This window comes from Carcharhinus amblyrhynchos, chromosome 14 (assembly GCF_965287045.1).
Source record: "Carcharhinus amblyrhynchos chromosome 14, sCarAmb.v2.hapA, whole genome shotgun sequence".
In the NCBI taxonomy this organism is placed as follows: domain Eukaryota; kingdom Metazoa; phylum Chordata; class Chondrichthyes; order Carcharhiniformes; family Carcharhinidae; genus Carcharhinus; species Carcharhinus amblyrhynchos.
The window spans coordinates 54273848-54292529 of NC_137337.1; the positions used below are offsets into that span (position 1 = coordinate 54273848).

General features: G+C 43.2%; 1 protein-coding gene across 2 annotated transcripts in view; it reads right to left on the reverse strand.

The window, feature by feature from the left end:
• scfd1 (sec1 family domain containing 1) overlaps nt 1-18682 on the reverse strand; it is a 262452-nt gene that overhangs the window by 87952 nt on the left and 155818 nt on the right. For both annotated transcript variants that reach the window (XM_080202894.1, XM_080202895.1), the window contains exon 19: nt 4582-4657. In XM_080202894.1, the coding sequence (XP_080059020.1) occupies nt 4582-4657 (76 nt within the window). The remainder of the gene's footprint in view (nt 1-4581; nt 4658-18682) is intronic.

Here is an 18682-nt window from a genome sequence, read left to right on the forward strand (position 1 = left end):
TGCATGACTTTATGATTATGACTCTAAGGCGTTTGCTCTTGTAGGAGAATCCAGAACCAGGATCACTGTTCAAAAATAAAAGTTGGTGTAGGTAGAGTCTTTGAATAGTTTTAAGACATAGGTGGAAAGATTCTTGTTAAGAAGTGGGTGATGGGGTATATAGGGGGTAGATGGAATGCAAATTTCAGATTACTATCAGATCAGCCATGATCTTACTAAATGGAGGAGCAGCCTGGGAAGCTGAAAGGTCTTACTGAAAGGCATGTTTTTCACGTTGGATGTCTCCATGGATATAAGAACCATGATACATAAAAATCTGCATAAGTCAGGAGTTAAATACTTTGGTTTATGTTGCTACATTTTAGGATTTCTGATAATGCTGCTATAAAAGACCTCGCGCAGTACTACTAACTTGTTCTTGGACATTCATAACTTCAGAGTCATACAGCCATTTATGGCAAAGGAGGTCATCATTTGGCCCATCAAGCCCATGCCATCTGACAGTTGAGCTTGGAAACGTGATTTAGATGACCTTGTTTGGTTGGTCATCTTTTGAAAGCTTGCAAAAGCATATGTATATAAATATTCAGTTCCAATCAAAGGAGGCTGTTAATTTTCAAGTCACGTCATCAAGAAAATCATCATACAGGATTATCACATCATCATACAATGACCTGTAAGACCCACAGATTATGTATGGAAACAACTGACTTCAATATATTTGAGAAGGCATCTATGACAAATCTAAATTCCAAATATCATTTGGCACTGAAACCTCCAATACAAATGGAACTCTCATTTTCCCTAATCACAACCTAACCAAATGAAACAATCTGTTCAAATCACTCCTGTATAGGGCAAGTAAAATAAAAATGCGACTTTTCTCCTGCCTATTCTACCTACTTCAAAAGCTGTATGCCAAAGTATTTGACTGAAAATTCCATGGGCAGTTTTACCTCCAAATTCTACTGGATACACATCTAAGAACATAAGAACTAGGAGCAGGAGTGGGCCATCGAGCCCTTCGAGCCTGCCCCGCCATTCAATAAGATCATGGCTGATCTGAAGTGGATCAGTTCCACTTTCCCGCCTGCTCCCCAAAACCCTTAATTCCCTTGTCTATCAGAAATCTATTTACCTGTGACTTAAACATATTCAACGAGGTAGCCTCCACCACTTCAATGGGCAGAGAATTCCAGAGATTCACCACCCTTTGAGTGAAGAAGTTCCTCCTCAAATCTGTTCTAAACTGACCCCCCCGCCCCCTTATTTTGAGGCTGTGCCCTCTAGTTCTGGTTTCCTTTCTAAGTGGAAAGAATCTCTCGATCTCTACCCTATTTAACCCCTTCATTATCTTGTAAGCCTCTATAAGATCCCCCCTCAGCATTCTAAACTCCAATGAGTACAGGCCCAGTCTATTTAATCTCTCCTCATAAGGCAACCCCCTCATCTCTGGTATCAGCCTGGTGAACCTTCTCTGTACTCCCTCCAAGGCCAATATATCCTTTCGCAAACAAGGGAACCAAAACTGCACACAGTACTCCAGCTGCGGCCTCACCAGTACCCTGTACAGTTGCAGCAAGACCTCCCTGCTTTTATATTCTATCCCCCTCGCTATAAAGGCCAACATTCCATTTGCCTTCTTGATCACCTGCTGCACCTGCAGACTAGGTTTTTGCAATTCGTGCACAAGGACTCCCAGGTCCCTCTGCACAGTAGCATGCTGCAACTTTTCATCATTTAAATAATATTCCTTCCTACTATTATTTCTCCCAAAGTGGATAACCTCACATTTGCCAACGTTATACTCCATCTGCCAGGTCCTCACCCACTCACTTAGCCTCCAGATCTCTGCAGACTTTCCGTGTTCTCCACACAATTAGCTTTTCCACTCATCTTCGTGTCATCAGCAAATTTTGTTACCCCACACTCAGCACCTTCCTCCAGATTGTCTATGTATGTGGTAGACAGTTGAGGCCCCAGCACCGATCCCTGCTGCATGCCACTAATCACCAACTGCCAACCAGAAAAGCACCCACTGATTCCAACTCTCTGCTTCCTGTTAGATAGCCAATCCTCAATCCACGCTAACACTTTACCCCAATTCTGTGTACCCTAACCTTCTGTGATGCACCTTATTGAACGCCTTCTGGAAATCTAAAAACCACATCCACTGGTTCCCCTCTGTCTACCGCACTAGTCACATCTTCATAAAAATCCAGTAAATTTGTTAAACATGACTTTCCCTTCACGAATCCGTGCTGCATCTGTTTGATCGAACCGTTCTTTTCTAGGTGTCTGCTATTTCTTCTTTAATGATGGATTCTAGCATTTTTCCAACTACGGACGTTAAGCTAACCAGCTAGTAGTTACCTGCCTTTTGTCTGCTACCTTTTTTAAACAGTGGCGTAACAGTAGCTGTTTTCCAATCTGCGGGCACCTCCCCAGAGTCCAGTGAATTTTGAAAAATAATTACTAAGGCATCTGCTATTACTTCTGCCATTTCTTTCAGAACCCTGGGATTGCATTCCACCTGGTCCTGGGGACTTGTCTACCTTCAGTCCCATTAGTCCACCAAGCACTACCTCTCTAGGAACAGTAATTGTATTAAGGACCTCATCTCCTACCAACCCCCTATCTTTAATATTCGGTAAGCGATTTGTGTCCTCCTCCGTGAAGACCGACACAAAAAACTTATTTAAAGTCTCAGCCATTTCCTCGTTTCCCACCATTAAATCCCCCCTCTCGTCCTCCAAGGGTCCAACATTCACTCTAGCCAGTCTCCTCTTCTTTATATATCTGTAAAAACTTTTACTATCATTTTTTACACTTAGAGCTAGTTTAGTTTCATACTCTATCTTTCCTTTATCGCTTTCTTAGTCATTCTTTGTTGTTTTTTTAAATCTTTCCCAATCTTCTGATTCCCCACTATTTTTAGCCACTTTGTACGCATCGGTTTTTAATTTAATACTCTCCTTTATTTCCTTCAATATCCACAGCTGGTTATCCCTTTTCTTACAGTCCTTCTTTATCACCGGAATATATTTCTGCTCAGTACTGAAAAAGATCTCCTTAAAAATCCTCCACTGTTCCTCAGCTGTCCTACCAACTAGTCTGCGCCCCCAATCTACATTACCCAATTCTGCCCTCATCCAATTCCTCCCCTCTGTTCAAGCAGAGGACACTGGTTTGGGACCCTACTTTCTCACCCTCCATCTGCATCAGAAATTCAACCATATCGTGATCACTCGTCCCAAAAGGATCCCTCACAAGAAGATCCCTAATTCTACCTGCCTCGTTACACAGTACCAGATCTAAGATAACTCGCTGCCTCGTAGGTTCCGTAACATACTGTTCAAGGAAACTATCCCGACAGCATTCCAAGAACTCTTCCTCAAGCCCACCGTGTCCGACTTGAGTCAACCAATCAATATGCAGGTTAAAGTCCCCCATAATTATCGCCACTCCATTTTTGCACGCATCAATTATTTGCTTGTTTATAGCCTGCCCCACCTCAAAGTTATTATTTGAGGTCCTATAGACCACACCCACCAGTGACTTTCTCCCCTTGTTATTCCTTATCTCCACCCACAACGATTCCACGTTTTGCTCTTCGGACCCTATATCTTCTCTTACTACCGCCCTGATATTATCCTTTATTAACAGAGCTACCCCACCCCCTTTTTCTTCCCATCTATCCTTCCTAATGTCTGACACCCCTGGATATTTAGTTCCCAGTCCCAGACACCCTGCAACCACGTTTCCGTAACAGCCACTAGATCATATCCATTTGTGCTGGCATGAACACGCTGTTCGTTCTTCATAGTGATGGTGCTTCCAGAATCATGAGAGACAGGTACATCAGGATTTTGGTGCAGAAATAATGAAGTTATATGGCAACATATGTTCAAGACAGAATGATATGACACTTGGAAGTGATGGTGCTGTTTTTGATCTTCCTGATGGAATAGGTTGTGGGGTGGGGAATTGCACTGAAAGTAAACATGGTGAGTTGCTGCTATGCCCTCTTTGGCTACAAGACATTGAAGAATCCAGCGACACCTTGTCACTGCAGAGGGCAGTTTTGTCCTGGATGTTGTTAAGCTTCCTGAGGAAATTTGACCAAACATTTACAACAATCTTAACAAATGCCAAACAAAAACAGAAAGAAGAAACTCTCAAAAACCCAGAAAACAGTCAGGAATACAGATTTGCAACAAAATTTGTTGCATGCTGATTGTTGACTGAGCTGAAGTGACCTCAGGAAATAAATATTGTCATCCAGGAGCACAACAGCTTAAAATAATTAATCAAATTAACAACTTGAAGAGCTGCCACTGTTTGTCCCGATATTAATTGTTTATCGATCATGCTCCAGAGTTGAACTTCTGATGCACAGGCATTTTTATTATACATACTTGACGTGTTTTTGGAAGGTTGTGTTAGCAGGAAACAACAGACATCTGCATTTCAAAGCTTTTAAATCTGATCAAGTCTAGAGTATTTTTCTGTGATCCAAGATTAGTTTGATTCCAATGTGTAATTATTTTGTGCTTAGAATAACTAAACCTAGATACTTACCTGCTGCTTCAATACCAAATTCTTCACTCCTTCCATTACAAATTGTGATCCAGTATTCATTACACGTGAAAGCAGACTGAAAAAAAAACAGGACTTTATAATGTACTCATTCTTCAGCAATCTGTCAATCAAAACTTTGTTAGGCTACCAATTGTATCAGTTATTTGCAATGCAAAGGTGTGAATTGAGATTTTCCACATTTGCGAATATCATGGACGTAGTTTTTCTTAGCTTTGGAAAATTCTTAAACATCCTAGCTGTTTTTCCTTGTGAGTGATCAGTACATAACAAAAGATCTGTTGTAATCCAGGAGATGCTTTCAATTATACAACCAGAGGTTCCTCTGTAGAAGTACAAACATTCCAACCATTGATATTTGTCTGGTGGCTTCACATTTTGAAAGGCAGCCACAGTGTTAAGCTTCTGGTGTGATTTTCTCAAAGTAATATAACTCTATCTTTGTATTGCACTTAAAAATGACTTTATATATTCATGCAGAAGTTGTGATAGACACTATGAAAAGGCATTTTTTTTCCAATCAATGTTTTATCAGTACACAAATTCATTAATTTATGTGCTTCCTTGCTGTCACAAAATTGGGCATGCAGGTTAAGTCACCATATTCCATGATACATACAAATGATATCTGTTTGGGGACCCACACAAGCCTCATCAGACAGGCAAAACAAAATTTAATTGGTCCTACACTTTTGTGGTTTTCTTGTCAAACTTCTTATTCATCTGAAACCATGAAGCAGCATGCCATATACTTGCTTCTCAAAGATTGGTACAATTTGTTTACTGTCGGTGTTTCAAAAAAATGTATTGCTCAATTTTATTTTCATGTGGTGGAACCATTTCTGTCACTATTTGGGCTCTATTTCTTCTGAATTTCAGAACTTCAACTTCTATCTTGGTTTCTTATGGCCATTTGTATGCAGCTGCTATCACGCATGTAAGACATCAAATGGGCAGGGTGACAATTCCTTCATGGATCTCAATGACACTCCTAGATTTTCAGGCTGAAGGGACAAAAAGGCTGGTGTATTTATAGTGTTGTACATGCACCCACTTTTACCCGACAATTGTATTTTGAAACTCAGAAGGCTGTAATTTGACATCAGGGAGAAAACAGATCTTAGTAAGTATTTATAACTTCTGTTGACTTAAATGGAAATGAAACTGAAGTGAGATGTAAAGAGCTGGCCGATCTGCTACTGTCTGGTCGCAAAAGTGAGAATTCACTCCAGAAGGTTCCTCCAATGAGCATAATCATATGAATGGGGACAGTGACATGGTGATAATGTTACTGGACTAAAGATTAAAGGCCCAGGCTAATACTAATTTAAATTGAATTAATTAATCTGTAATTAAAAGCTAGACTCAGTAGTCATGCACATGAAAACTATTGAACTGTTGTAAATACCCAGTTGTTCACTAATGCCTTTTAAAGGAAAAAGTCTGCTATCCTTACCTGGTCTGGCCTGCTTGTGACTCCAAACCCAAACAATGTGGCTGACTCTTAAATACCTTCTAAAATGATCTATTCAATGATCTACTCAATGTACCAAGGTGCTGCAGCAAAGTAGAATTTTAGAAAACTAGACAGACTAGAAACGAATACAGCACACGCTTCTATGTTAACCCTGCAAGGTCCTCCTTATGAAATCTGTGCCAAATTTGAGAAAGCTGTCCCACAGACAAGGCAGCAACAGCCTGGTCTAGTCATGCTCAATGAATCATATCTTACAGCCAAAGTTGCAGACAACTCTATCACCATCTTTGGATAAGTTCCTGCCCCACCTGCAGGCCAGAGGTAGTGAGGCAGTGGTACATTGTCAAGAGAGATTCACAATTATTATAAAGCGGAGGTGGATTCCCCCCTCTTGGAAACAAACAACTCAATCCTGCAACAACACCTCATCCTATTGGTTAACCAACAGGAAGAAAAGAGTGGGGATTTTCTGGTGGGTGATCAGTGACTAATGGTGCACCTCAAGGATCAGTGTTGGGACTGCAATTGTTTGTAATTTACATAGACGATTTGGAGTTGGGGACCAAGTGTAGCGTGTCAAAATTCGCAGATGAAATTAAGACGAATGGTAGAGCAAAGTGTGCAGGGGACACTGATTGTCTGCAAAAGGATTATAGATAGTCTAGGTGAGTGAGCAATGGTCTAGCATAGTAAAATGTCAGTCATTCATTTTGGTAGGAATAACTATTATTCAAAATGTAAAAAATTGCAGTATGCTGCTGTGCAGAGGGACCTGGGCATGAATCACAAAATGTTGCAGGTGCAGCAGGTAATGAAGAAGGCAAAAGGAATTTTGACCTTCATTGCTAGAACTAGAGGGCATCAAAATAAGGGATTGCGGATTTAGGGCTGAGTTGAGGAGGAACTTCTTCACACAAAGAGTTGTGAATTCCCTGCCCAGTGAAGTAGTTGAGGCTATCTCCTTGAATACTTTTAAAGCAAGGATAGATACATTTTTGAACTGTAAAGGAATTGTGTGGGTTGGCTAGCACTGCTGCCTCACAGCACCAAGGACCTGGGTTCAATTCCGGCCTCGGGTCACTGTCTGTGTGGAGCTTGCACATTCTCTGTGTTTACGTGGGTTTCCTCCAGATGCTCCAGCTTCCTCCCACAATCCAAAAATGTGTGGGTTAGGATGATTGGCCATATTAAATTGACCCATATGGTCTGGGGGATTGGCAGGGTGAATATATGGGGTTACAGGAAAAGGGCTTGGGTGAGATTGTGGTCAGTGCAGTCTCGATGGGCCAAACAGCCTCCTTCTGCACTGTGGGGATTCTATGGAATTATGGTGAGAGGCAGGGAACTGGAGCTGAGTCATGAGAAGATCAGCCATGATCTTATTGGCTGACAGAGCAGGCTCGAGGGGCCAGAAGGCCTATTCCTACAATCTATAAAAGGTGAGTGTGAAGTGGTACGATCTGCTCTTCAGCAACTTCTAATAGTTAAATCAAAATACCTCCCTGACAGGCTCTCTCTAAAATTTATTTATTTATCTAACAGTGAACATGTTAATTAAACTATTAACAAACCAAATAAAACATGATTCTAATGGAATGCTGTCCCAATAAATACAATTCCCACCCATTAACAAAAACATAATTTTAGTCACCCTGTAAGTTACAACTAAGTTTTGTGTCTTCTGGAATATTCTCGGCCTTCTCAAAGAGCAAGGCAATATGGGGAGAGCTCAAGAATAGGAAGGGTGCAGTCACAATGCTGGGGGTTTACTATAGGCCTCCCAACAGCCAGTGGGAGACAGAGGAACAACAATGTAGGCAGATTTTGGCAAGGTGTAAAAGTTACAAGGTTTTTTGTGGCGAAAAACTGCAGCAGGCGACGGTGCAGAGGGACCTCGGGGTCCTTGTGCATGAGTCGCAAAAACCCAGCTTGCAGGTGCAGCAGGTGGTCAGGAAGGCGAATGGGATGCTGGCCTTCATAGCGAGGGGGATTGAATGTAAAAGTAGGGAGGTCTTGCTGCAGCTGTATAGGGCATTGGTGAGGCCGCAGCTGGAGTACTGTGTGCAGTTTTGGGCGCCGCACCTGCGCAAAGATATTTTGGCCTTGGAGGGAGTGCAGAGGAGGTTTACTAGGCTGATACCGGAGTTGAGGGGGTTGAGCTATGAGGAGAGGCTGAATAAACTAGGCTTGTACTTGTTAGAGTTTAGAAGAATGAGGGGAGATCTCATTGAGACGTATAAGATGATGAATGGGATGGATAGGATAGAGGTGGAGAGACTCTTCCCGCTCAAAAAAGACAGTAGGACTAGGGGGCACAGCCTCAAGATAAAGGGGAGGCGGTTTAGAACGGAGTTGAGGAGGAACTTCTTCACTCAAAGGGTGGTGAATCTCTGGAATTCTCTGCCCGTTGAAGTGGTGGAGGCTGCCTCGCTAAATATTTTTAAGACGCGGGTTGATGGGTTTTTGATAAGAGAGGGGATTAAGGGTTATGGGGAGAGGGCGGGAAAGTGGAACTGAGCCACAACAGATCAGCCATGATCTTACTGAATGGCGGGGCAGGCTCGAAGGGCTAGATGGCCTACTCCTGCTCCTATTTCTTATGTTCTTATGTTGTGGCGGGAGATTTTAACTCCCCCTATATTGATTAGGACTCACTTAATGCTAGGGGCATGGATGAGGCAGAGTTTGTAAGGAGCATCCAGGGGGGCTTTTTGAAACAGTTATGTAGATAGTCCAATCCGGGAAGCAGCTGTACTGAACTACATATTGGGGAATGAGCCTGGCCAAGTGATCGACGTTTTAGTAAGGGAGCAGTTTGGGAACCATGACCACAATTCAGTAAGCTTTAAGGTACTGATGGATAAAGATAGTGCAGTCCTCAAGAGAAGCTGCTAAATTGGGGGAAGGCTAATTACAACAATATTAGACAGGAACTGAAGAATGTAGATTGGGGGCACATCAGCATGTGGCATGTGGGAGTACATTTCAAGTGTAAGTTGATAAGGATTCCGGATCGGCATATTCCCGTGAGGAATAAGTATGGCAAATTTTGTGAACCTTGGGTAACAAGAGATATTGTGAGCCTAGTCTCATGGAAAAAGGAAGTATTTGTCAAGTCTAGGAGGCTAGGAACAAACAAAGCAAAGCAAGAAACTAAAAGATAAAACGCTGGAAAATCTCAACAAGTCTGGCAGCATCTGTAAGGAGAGAAAAGAGCTGACATTTCAAGTCCAGATGGTCCTTTGTCAAAGGTAAAAGGCATAGCAAGTGGAAGATATTTATACTGCAGGGTGAGGGTTTTTAAATGAGTCATAGCCATAGAAACCAGGGGCGAAGACTGCTATTAACTGTCCACAGAGAGAATAAAGGATGTGAATGGTCAAACGATAGAGAACCTATAAATATAATCAATATAGGGGGAGTTAAAATTTCCCGCCACAACAACCCTGTAACTTTTACACCTTGCCAAAATCTGCCTACATTGTTGTTCCTCTGTCTCCCACTGGCTGTTGGGAGGTCTATAGTAAACCCCCAGATAAAGATAGTTACAGACAGCAGAGGGAAGTTGTGTGTGGAACAGGAAGAGATTGGAGAGGCATTGAACCAATATTTCTCTTCGGTGTTCACGCAGGGAGACATAAATGTCGCTGAGGAGAACACTGGGTTACAGGGGTGTAAACTAGACAGTACTGCAGTTGATAAGGGGGATGTGCTGGATATTCTTGAGGGTTTGAAAATAGATAAGTCCCCTGGGCCGGACGGGATTTATCCTAGGATTCTCTGGGAGGCAAGAGAGGCGATTGCAGAGCCTCTGGCTCTGATCTTCAGGTTGTCGTTGGTCTCAGGTATAGTGCCGGAAGATTGGAGGATAGCGAATGTTGTCCCATTGTTTAAGAAGGGGAACAGAGACTTCCCCGGGAATTATAGACCGGTGAGTCTTACTTCTGTTGTGGGCAAGGTTTTAGAAAAAATTATTAGGGATAGGATTTATAGTTATTTGGAGAGTAATGAATTGATTGGAGATAGTCAGCATGGTTTTGTAGCGGGTAGGTCGTGCCTTACTAACCTTACTGAGTTTTTTGAGAAAGTGACCAAAGAGGTGGATGGGGGTAAGGCAGTTGACGTGGTATATATGGATTTTAGTAAGGCATTTGATAAGGTTCACCATGGAAGGCTTCTGCAGAAAATGCAGATGTATGGGATTGGGGGTAATCTAGGTAATTGGATCAGGAATTGGCTAGCAGATAGGAGACAGAGGGTGCTGGTTGATGCTAAGTATTCGTCACGGAGTTCAGTTACGAGTGGTGTGCCTCAGGGATCTGTTTTGGGGCCATGCTGTTTGTAATTTTTATTAATGATCTGGATGAGGGTATAGTTGGGTGGATTAGTAAATTTGCTGATGACACCAAAGTCGGAGGTGTGGTAGATAGTGAGGAAGGGTGTCATAGTTTGCAGGGAGACTTGGACAGGTTGCAGAGCTGGGCCGAGAGGTAGCGGATGGAGTTTAATGCGGAGAAGTGTGAGGTAATTCACTTTGGCAGGAATAACAGATGTGTCGAGTATTGGGCTAACGGGAGGACTCTGAATAGTGTGGATGAACAGAGGGATCTAGGTGTATGTGTACATAGATCCCTGAAAGTTGGGAATCAAGTAGATAAGGTTGTTAAGAAGGCATACGGCGTCTTGGCGTTTATTGGTAGGGGGATTGAATTTAGGAGTCGCAGCGTCATGTTGCAACTGTACACAACTCTGGTGCGGCCGCACTTGGAGTATTGTGTGCAGTTCTAGTCCCCACATTATAGGAAGGATGTGGAGGCTGTGGAGAGGGTGCAGAGGTGGTTTACCAGGATGTTGCCTGGTATGGAGGGGAGGTCCTATGAGGAGAGACTGAGGGATTTGGGGTTGTTTTCGTTAGAAAGAAGACGGCTAAGAGGGGATCTTATTGAAACATATAAGATGATTAGAGGTTTAGATAGGGTGGACAGTGATAGCCTTTTTCCTCAGACGGAGAAAGCTAGCACGAGGGGGCATGGCTTTAAATTAAGGGGGGGTAGTTATAGGACGGATGTCAGGGGTAGGTTCTTTACCCAGAGGGTGGTGAGGGGTTGGAATGCCCTGCCTGCTGCAGTTGTAAATGCGCCTAGTTTGGGGGCGTTTAAGAGATCCGTGGATAGGTTTATGGATGGAAAGGGATTGGTTTAGGTTAGAGGGTCATTGTTTTTTAACTGGTCGGCGCAACATCGTGGGCCGAAGGGCCTGTTCTGCGCTGTAATGTTCTATGTTTAACCTGTTAGCTGCGACAGATTTGGAGGGGGGTGGGGGGGACACAACACAGAGGTAGAATGTAGAAAAGGGAAAGCGGGGAAGAAAAGGTAAGGGAAGGAGGATAAAGTAGGGGGAAAGAGTGGGGGGGGGGAGAATGGAGACAGAAATAAAGAAATAAAATGTAGAGAACAATAAAAAAATTAAACAAAATAGAATGAAAACAAAGGGGGCCTAGGGGGATACAGCTAATCATCTACAATTACTCTACTCAACTTTGCAACACTATGTGAGTTCTCAACATTGACAATGGAATTCATGGCATCAGCACAAACATGGGAAAGTAAACCTCTTGCTAATTGCCACTTTCTGCATTCCCTTAGCTAACAAATTAGAGCGCTACCATGCTGAACACCACTTGAAAGAAGCACGGTTGGCGGTAAAATCACAGAATGTAGTCCATGAGAAATATCAATTGTAGTAGATAGGAAGGAACTTTTCCCCTTATTAGAATAATCAAATAACAAAGGGGCTTAGATTTTATGTAATGGGCAGGAGATTCAGAGATGATTTGAGGAAAATCTTTTTCAGCCAGAGGAAATCTGGAATTCAGTGCCTGAAAGAATGGTAGAGATGGGAACCTCACAACATTTAAGAAGCATTTAGATGAGCATTTGAAGCATCACAGCAATCAAGGCTATTGAAAATTGGTGGGAAATAGGATTAGAATAGGTAGGCACTTCATGGCTGATGCAGACATGATGGACCGAAGGGGCTCTGTCTGTGCTGAAAAACTTCATAACCCTATCACAGTTAAACAATGAACAAGAGATTTTAACTTCATGTTAAAAAAGGCGCCTGCATGTTTTTAGGTAGCCATGATATGGAGATGCCGACATGGGGCTGGGATGAGCACAGTAGGAAGTCTCACAACACCAGGTTAAAGTCCAACAACTTTACTTGGAATCACAATCTTTTGGAGCGTTGCTCCTTCATCAGATGAGTGACAAACTCACCTGATAAAGGAGCAGCGCTTCTATAGCTTCTGATTCCAAATAAACCTGTTGGATTTTAACCTGGTGTTGAGAGACTTCTTACTATCTTTAGCTAGGTTTAAATTTCCTAAAAGTGGCAACACAGATGGCCAAGTTGATTAAGAAGGCATATGGCATGCTTGCCTTCATAGGCTGGGACACTGAGTACAAGAGTTGGCAAATCATGTTGCAGCTATATAAAACCTTGGTTAGGCCGCATTTGGAATACTGCACGGTCACCACACTACCAGAAGGGCATGCAAGTTTTGGAGAGAGTGCAAAGAAGTTTCACCAGGGCATTGCCTGGTCTCAAGGGTATTGACTATGAGGAGGCATTGAATAAACTAGGATTGTTTTCACTGGAAAGACAGAGACTGAAGGGAGACCTGATAGAGGTCTACAAAATTATGAGAGGTATAGACAGTGTGGATAGTCAGAAGCTTTTTCCAAAGGTGGAAGTGTCAACTACAAGGGGACACAAGTTCAAGGGATTTGTGCGGGGCGGGGTGTGGGTTTTCACACAGAGGTGACTGGAACGCACTGCCAGAGGAGGTGGTGGAAGCAGGCACATTAGCAACATTCAAGGGGCATCTGAATGGATACATGAATTGGGAGCGCTCTAGCGTTGTGGTTCGAGTAAGGGCAGGAGGTTTTTTTTTTGGTTTAGTTAGGGCATCATGATCGGCACGGCGTGCAGGGCCAAGGGGTCTGTCCCTGTACTTTTCATTGTTCTTTCTTCTAGATGCCTGTATTGTAATAAGGCTTTTTGACTTTTAAAGGAAACAGAGTTTTAAAAAGTAGGCTGTCCTTTAGCAACCAGGGGTCCATACAGAAGAGCGGAAGTAGGTTACCCAGGATTAAGCAGCATTCCATGAGCACCATCAGTACACAGTAAGAAGTCTCAGGTTAAAATCCAGCAGGTTTATTTGGTAGTAAACATCACTAGCTTTTGGGGTTTGCCCCTTTGTCAGGTGAGTACAGTACAGGCAGGACAGTACAGAGGGACAGAAACAAATTCCCAGAAACCAAAGAAGTAAGTCCCAGAAACCAGAGAATGAAACAGAAGAGAGTCTGTGGAAGACTGTGACCTCAAAGGAACAAAGAACAGGAATGTGGAAAAAAGGTTCTGTTCAGTGAGGTCAAGGGCAGAAACAGAGGCTCCAAGTTAAAGATAGGGTGGCAAAGTGCAAACCTAGGGATGTCAACTTGCAAGAAGGCAGACAATCGAGGTGATCAAAATGTTGCTGACATCTCAATACAGCCTGTGAAGCAGTGGTGTTTAGTTGCCATGGCTCAGTACCTGACAGGTTATGTGGATGCTTGAATACATGTAACGATCAGGGTAGCTGAATGCCAAAAGGAGAAGTTGAAACCTTGGTAGTGGATCCTTGGTGAAAGCATCTGAGAAAAATGTTTTGGGAGAAGATTCCAAGGCATGTTCTTCCAGAGCAGAGATGGGAAACTCTTGTGTGAAAGCAAGAGTTCTAGTGAGACCGGTTGGCTCGCAGTGTGACATGAGTCTAAAGTTAAAAAGTTTATTTATTAATCACAAGTGAGCCTTACATTAGCACTTCAATTAAGTTACTGTGAAATTCCCCTAGTCACCACAGTCCGACGCCTGTTCAGGTCAATGCCCCTAACCAGCATGTCTTTCATGAGTGGGAGGAAACTGGAGCGCCCAGAGAAAACCCTCGTAGACACAGGGAGAATGTGCAAACTCCAAGCAGACAGTGACCCAAGATGGGAATCAAACCTGTGTCTCTGGCACTGAGGCAGCAGTGCTACGCACTGTGCCACCATGTCTGGGTGGGAAATGATAGAAACATAGAAGCAGGAGTAGGCCATTTGGCTATTCAAGCCCGCTCTGCCATTCATTTTGATCATGGCTGATCAAGTTCAATATCCTGATACCCCCCCTCTTTTCCCCTCCATACTGCTTGATCCCTTTAACCCCGAGCGATTTCTAATTTCTTCCTGAAATCAGAAAATGTTTTGGCCTCAACTACATTCACCACTGCCTAGGTGAAGAAATTGCTCCTCACCTCAGTGCTCAAAGGTTTACCCCTTATCCTCAAACCATGACCCCCAGTTCTAGACTCCCCCTATCATTGTGAATATCCTTTCTGAATCTATCCTGTCCAACCCTGTTAGAAATATAAGTTTCTATGAGATCCCTCTTACTCTTCTAAATTCCAGTGAATGTAATCCTAACCGAATTAGTCTCCCCTTATATGACAGACCAGGAATCAGCGTGGTAAACCTTCACTGTACACCCTCTGTAGCAATGACAACCGTCCTCAGATAAGGACACCAAAACTGCAATATTCTGGATATGGCCTCACCAGCGCCCTATGCAATTGCAGCAAAACATCCCATCCTATACACAAATCCTCTCACTATGAAGGCCAACATACCATTTGCCTTCTTTTCTGCTTGCTGTATCTGCATACTGCATGTTTCAGCAACTGATGCTTCAGGACTCCAAGGTCTCCATTAGTACTCACCTCTCTCAAATTACACCTATTCAAGTAATAATCTGTCTCCCTATTATTGCTATCAAAGTGGATAACCTCACATTTATCCACATTATACTGTATCTGCCATGCAGGTGCCCACAAACCCAGCCTATCCAAGTCAGGTTGAAGCATCTTTGCGATCTCCTCACAGCTCACCCTCCCACCCAACTTTGTATCATCTAAGAAATTTGGAGATAATACATTCAGTTCCCTCTTCCAAATCATTAATATATAATGTGAACAGTTAGGATTCTAGTGCAGATCGCTGCAGAACCCCAGTCGTCATTGACTGCCTATCAGAAAAAGACCCATTTATTCTAACTCTTTGCTTCCTATCTGCTAACCAGCTGAGTGGCCCTGGCATAACCCAAATTGAGTGTCAGTGAGCATGCTATTGCTAAGTAAGTGCTGATGACAACACTTACGATGACCCCTTGCACCACTTCACTGATGATGGAGAATAGACTGATGGGGGTGGTAACTGGCTGAATTGGGTATGTCCTGTTTTCATGTATAGGACATACCTGGACAATTTTCTACATTTCTGGTAGATGACCGTACGGTAGCTGTTCATGAACAGCTTGGCTAGGGACGCAACATGTTCTGGATTGCGTGTCTTCATGCAGGAACTTGCCAAGCCTCTTTTCACAGTACTTTCCAAATCCATTACCACTTAAAAAGACAAAGGCTGCAGATGGATGAGAACATCACCACCTATAAGTTCCTCTCCAAGTAACACACCATCCTTACTTGGAGCTCTCTTGCCATTCCTTCACTGTCACTGCGTCAAAATCCTGGAACTTCTTTCCAAACATCGAGAGCATCCCTGCACCAGATGGACTGTAGTGGTTCAAGAACGTGGCTCACCACCACCTTCTCCAGGGCAGACAGAGAGCCTTGACACCAATGTCACATTCCATATAAGGGTAAGAAAAACCAGCCCTTGGTTTTGGATATAGAGATACAGGAAATATATATGCCAGGAAGTAATGGTAAACTTTTTCAAGATTTTAATTAGTCCACAACTGGAATGTTGCATAAAGCTCTGGGCATACCATTCTGTGAAATATACAAATAGCATGGAAAAGGTGCAACATAGCTTTATTAGGATGTTTCCAAGATGACTGCAACTGTGTGACAGCTCTCAAGAAGCACGGTGGCACAGTGGTTATAGAGTCATAAAGGTTTACAGCATGGAAACGGGCCCTTTGGCCCAACTTGTCCATGCTGCCCTTTTTTGTAAACCCCTAAGCTAGTCCCAATTGCCCGCATTTAGCCCATATCCTTCTGTACCCATGTCACCCATGTAGCTGTCTAAATGTTTTTTAAAAGACAAATTGTACCTGCCTCTATTACTACCTCTGGCAGCTTATTCCAGGCACTCACCACCTTGTGAAAAAATTGCTCCTCTGGACCCTTTTGTATCTCTCCCCTCCCATCTTAAAGCCCTCTTGTTTTAGACTCCCCTACCTCTGTAAGTTAATGGAAAAGGACCTGAGGGACAGGATTTATGACCATTTGGAAAGATGTACTGAATCTGGGATAGTCAGTACAGATTTGTGAAGGGCAAGTCTTGCCTCACAAATCTGTCTTAATTCTTTAACAAGGTACCTAAGTGTGTAGATTGAGGTAGAGCAATTGATGTATATATGTGGACTTTAGTAAAGTTTTTGATAAGATTCCCCATGGTAGGCTCATGAAGAAAGTGAGGAGGCGTGGGATAGGGGGAAATTTGACCAATTGGATAAGTCACTGGCTGTCTCATAGAAGACAAAGCATGGTGGTGGATGGAAATTTTTCAGACCGGAGACCAGTTACCAGTGGTGTACCACAGGGATGAGTGCTGGGTCCTCTGCCATTTGTGATTTTTATCAATGACTTGGAGGTGGAGGCAGAAGGGTGGGTCACTAAATTTGCTAACGACATCAAGATTGGTGGAGTAGTGGATGTGGTGGAGGGCTGCGTAGGCTGCAAAGAGACGTTGATAGGATGCACAGCTGGGCCGAAAAGTGGCAGATGGAGTTTAACCCTGATAAGTGCGAGGTGATTCGTTTTGGTAGGACAAACTTGAATGCGGATTATAGGGTCAATGGCAGGGTTCTGAGGAATGTGGAGGAACAGAGAGATCTTGGGGTTCATATCCACAGATCTCTGAAAGTTGCCACTCAAGTGGATGGAGCTGTGAAGAAGGCCTACAGTGTGTTAGTGTTTATTAACAGGGGATTTGAGTTGAAGAGTCGTGGAGTTATGCTGCAACTATACAGGACCTTGGTGAGACCACATTTGGAACATTGTGTGCAGTTCTGCACCTCACTATAAGAAGGATGTGGAAGCACTAGAGCGCAGAGTAGATTTAGCAGGATGCTGCCTGGTTTAGAGAGTAGGTCTTATGAGGAAAGGTTGCGGAAGCTAGGGCTTTTCTCTTTAGAGCGGAGGAGGATGTGAGGCAACTTACTAGAGGATTATAAGATGATGAGGGGCATAGTTAAAGTGGACGTTCAGAGATTATTTCCTCGGGTGGATGTAGCTGTTACTAGGGGGCATAACTATAAGTTCATGGTGGGAGATATAGGAGGGATGTCCGAGGTAGATTCTTTACTCAGAGAATGGTTGAGGTGTGGAATACACTGTCTGCTGCGATAGTGGAGTGGGACAGTTTAGGAACTTTCAAGCGGTCATTGGATAGGCACATGAAGCACACCAGAATGATAGGGAGTGGGATAGCTTGATCTTGGTTTCAGGCAAAGCTCGGCACAACACTGAGGGCTGAAGGGCCTGTACTGTGCTGTACTGTTCTATGTACCTTCGGGAAAAAATATTGACTATCTAGCTGATCTATGCCTCTCGTTATTTTATCGACCCCTATAAGATCACACCACAGCCTCCTACTCTCCAGAGAAAAAAGTCCCAGTCTATGCAGCCTCTCCTTATAACTCAAACCATCAAGCACAGTAGCATCCTAGTAAACTTCTTCTGCACTCTTTCTAGTTTAATAACATCCTTTCTATAATAGTGACCAGAACTGTACACAGTATTCCAAATGTGGCCTTGCCAATGTCTTGTACAACTTCAACAAGACATCCCAACCCCTGTATTCAATGTTCTGATCAATGAAGCCAAGCATGCTGAATGCCTTCTTCACCACTCTGTCCACCTGTGACTCAACTTTCAAAGAGTTATGAACATGTACCCATAGATCTCTTTGTTCTGTAACTCTCCCCTGCGCCCTACCATTAACTGTGTAAGTGCTGCCCTGATTCAATCTACCAAAATGCATCACCTCGCATTTATCTAAATTAAACTCCATCTGCTATTCATCTGCCCACTGGCCCAATTGATCAAGATCCCATTGCAAATGGTTAGCATTGGTATCTCACAGTGCCAGGGACCCGGGTTCAATTCCAGCTTGGATCACTGTCTATGTGGAGTTTTCACATTCTCCCTGTGTCTGTGTGGGTTTCCTCCGGGTGCTACGGTTTCCTTCCATGTCCAAAGATGTGCAGGTTAGGTGCATTGGCCATGCTAAATTCTCCTTCAGTGTACCCGAACAGGTGCCAGAGTGCGGTGACTAGGGGATTTTCACAGTAACTTCATTGCAGTGTTAATATAAGTCTACTGGTGATTAATAAATAAACTTTAAAGAAATATATCAAAAGTTGGATCTATTTTCATCAGACCAAGAAAGTTGAGTCATGACCTGTTGAAGGTCTTCAAGTTTATGAATGGAGTATGCTCAAGCAAGTACTGATGGCTTGTTCCCACTGGTGAGTGAAATGTTAAATGAGGAAACATGA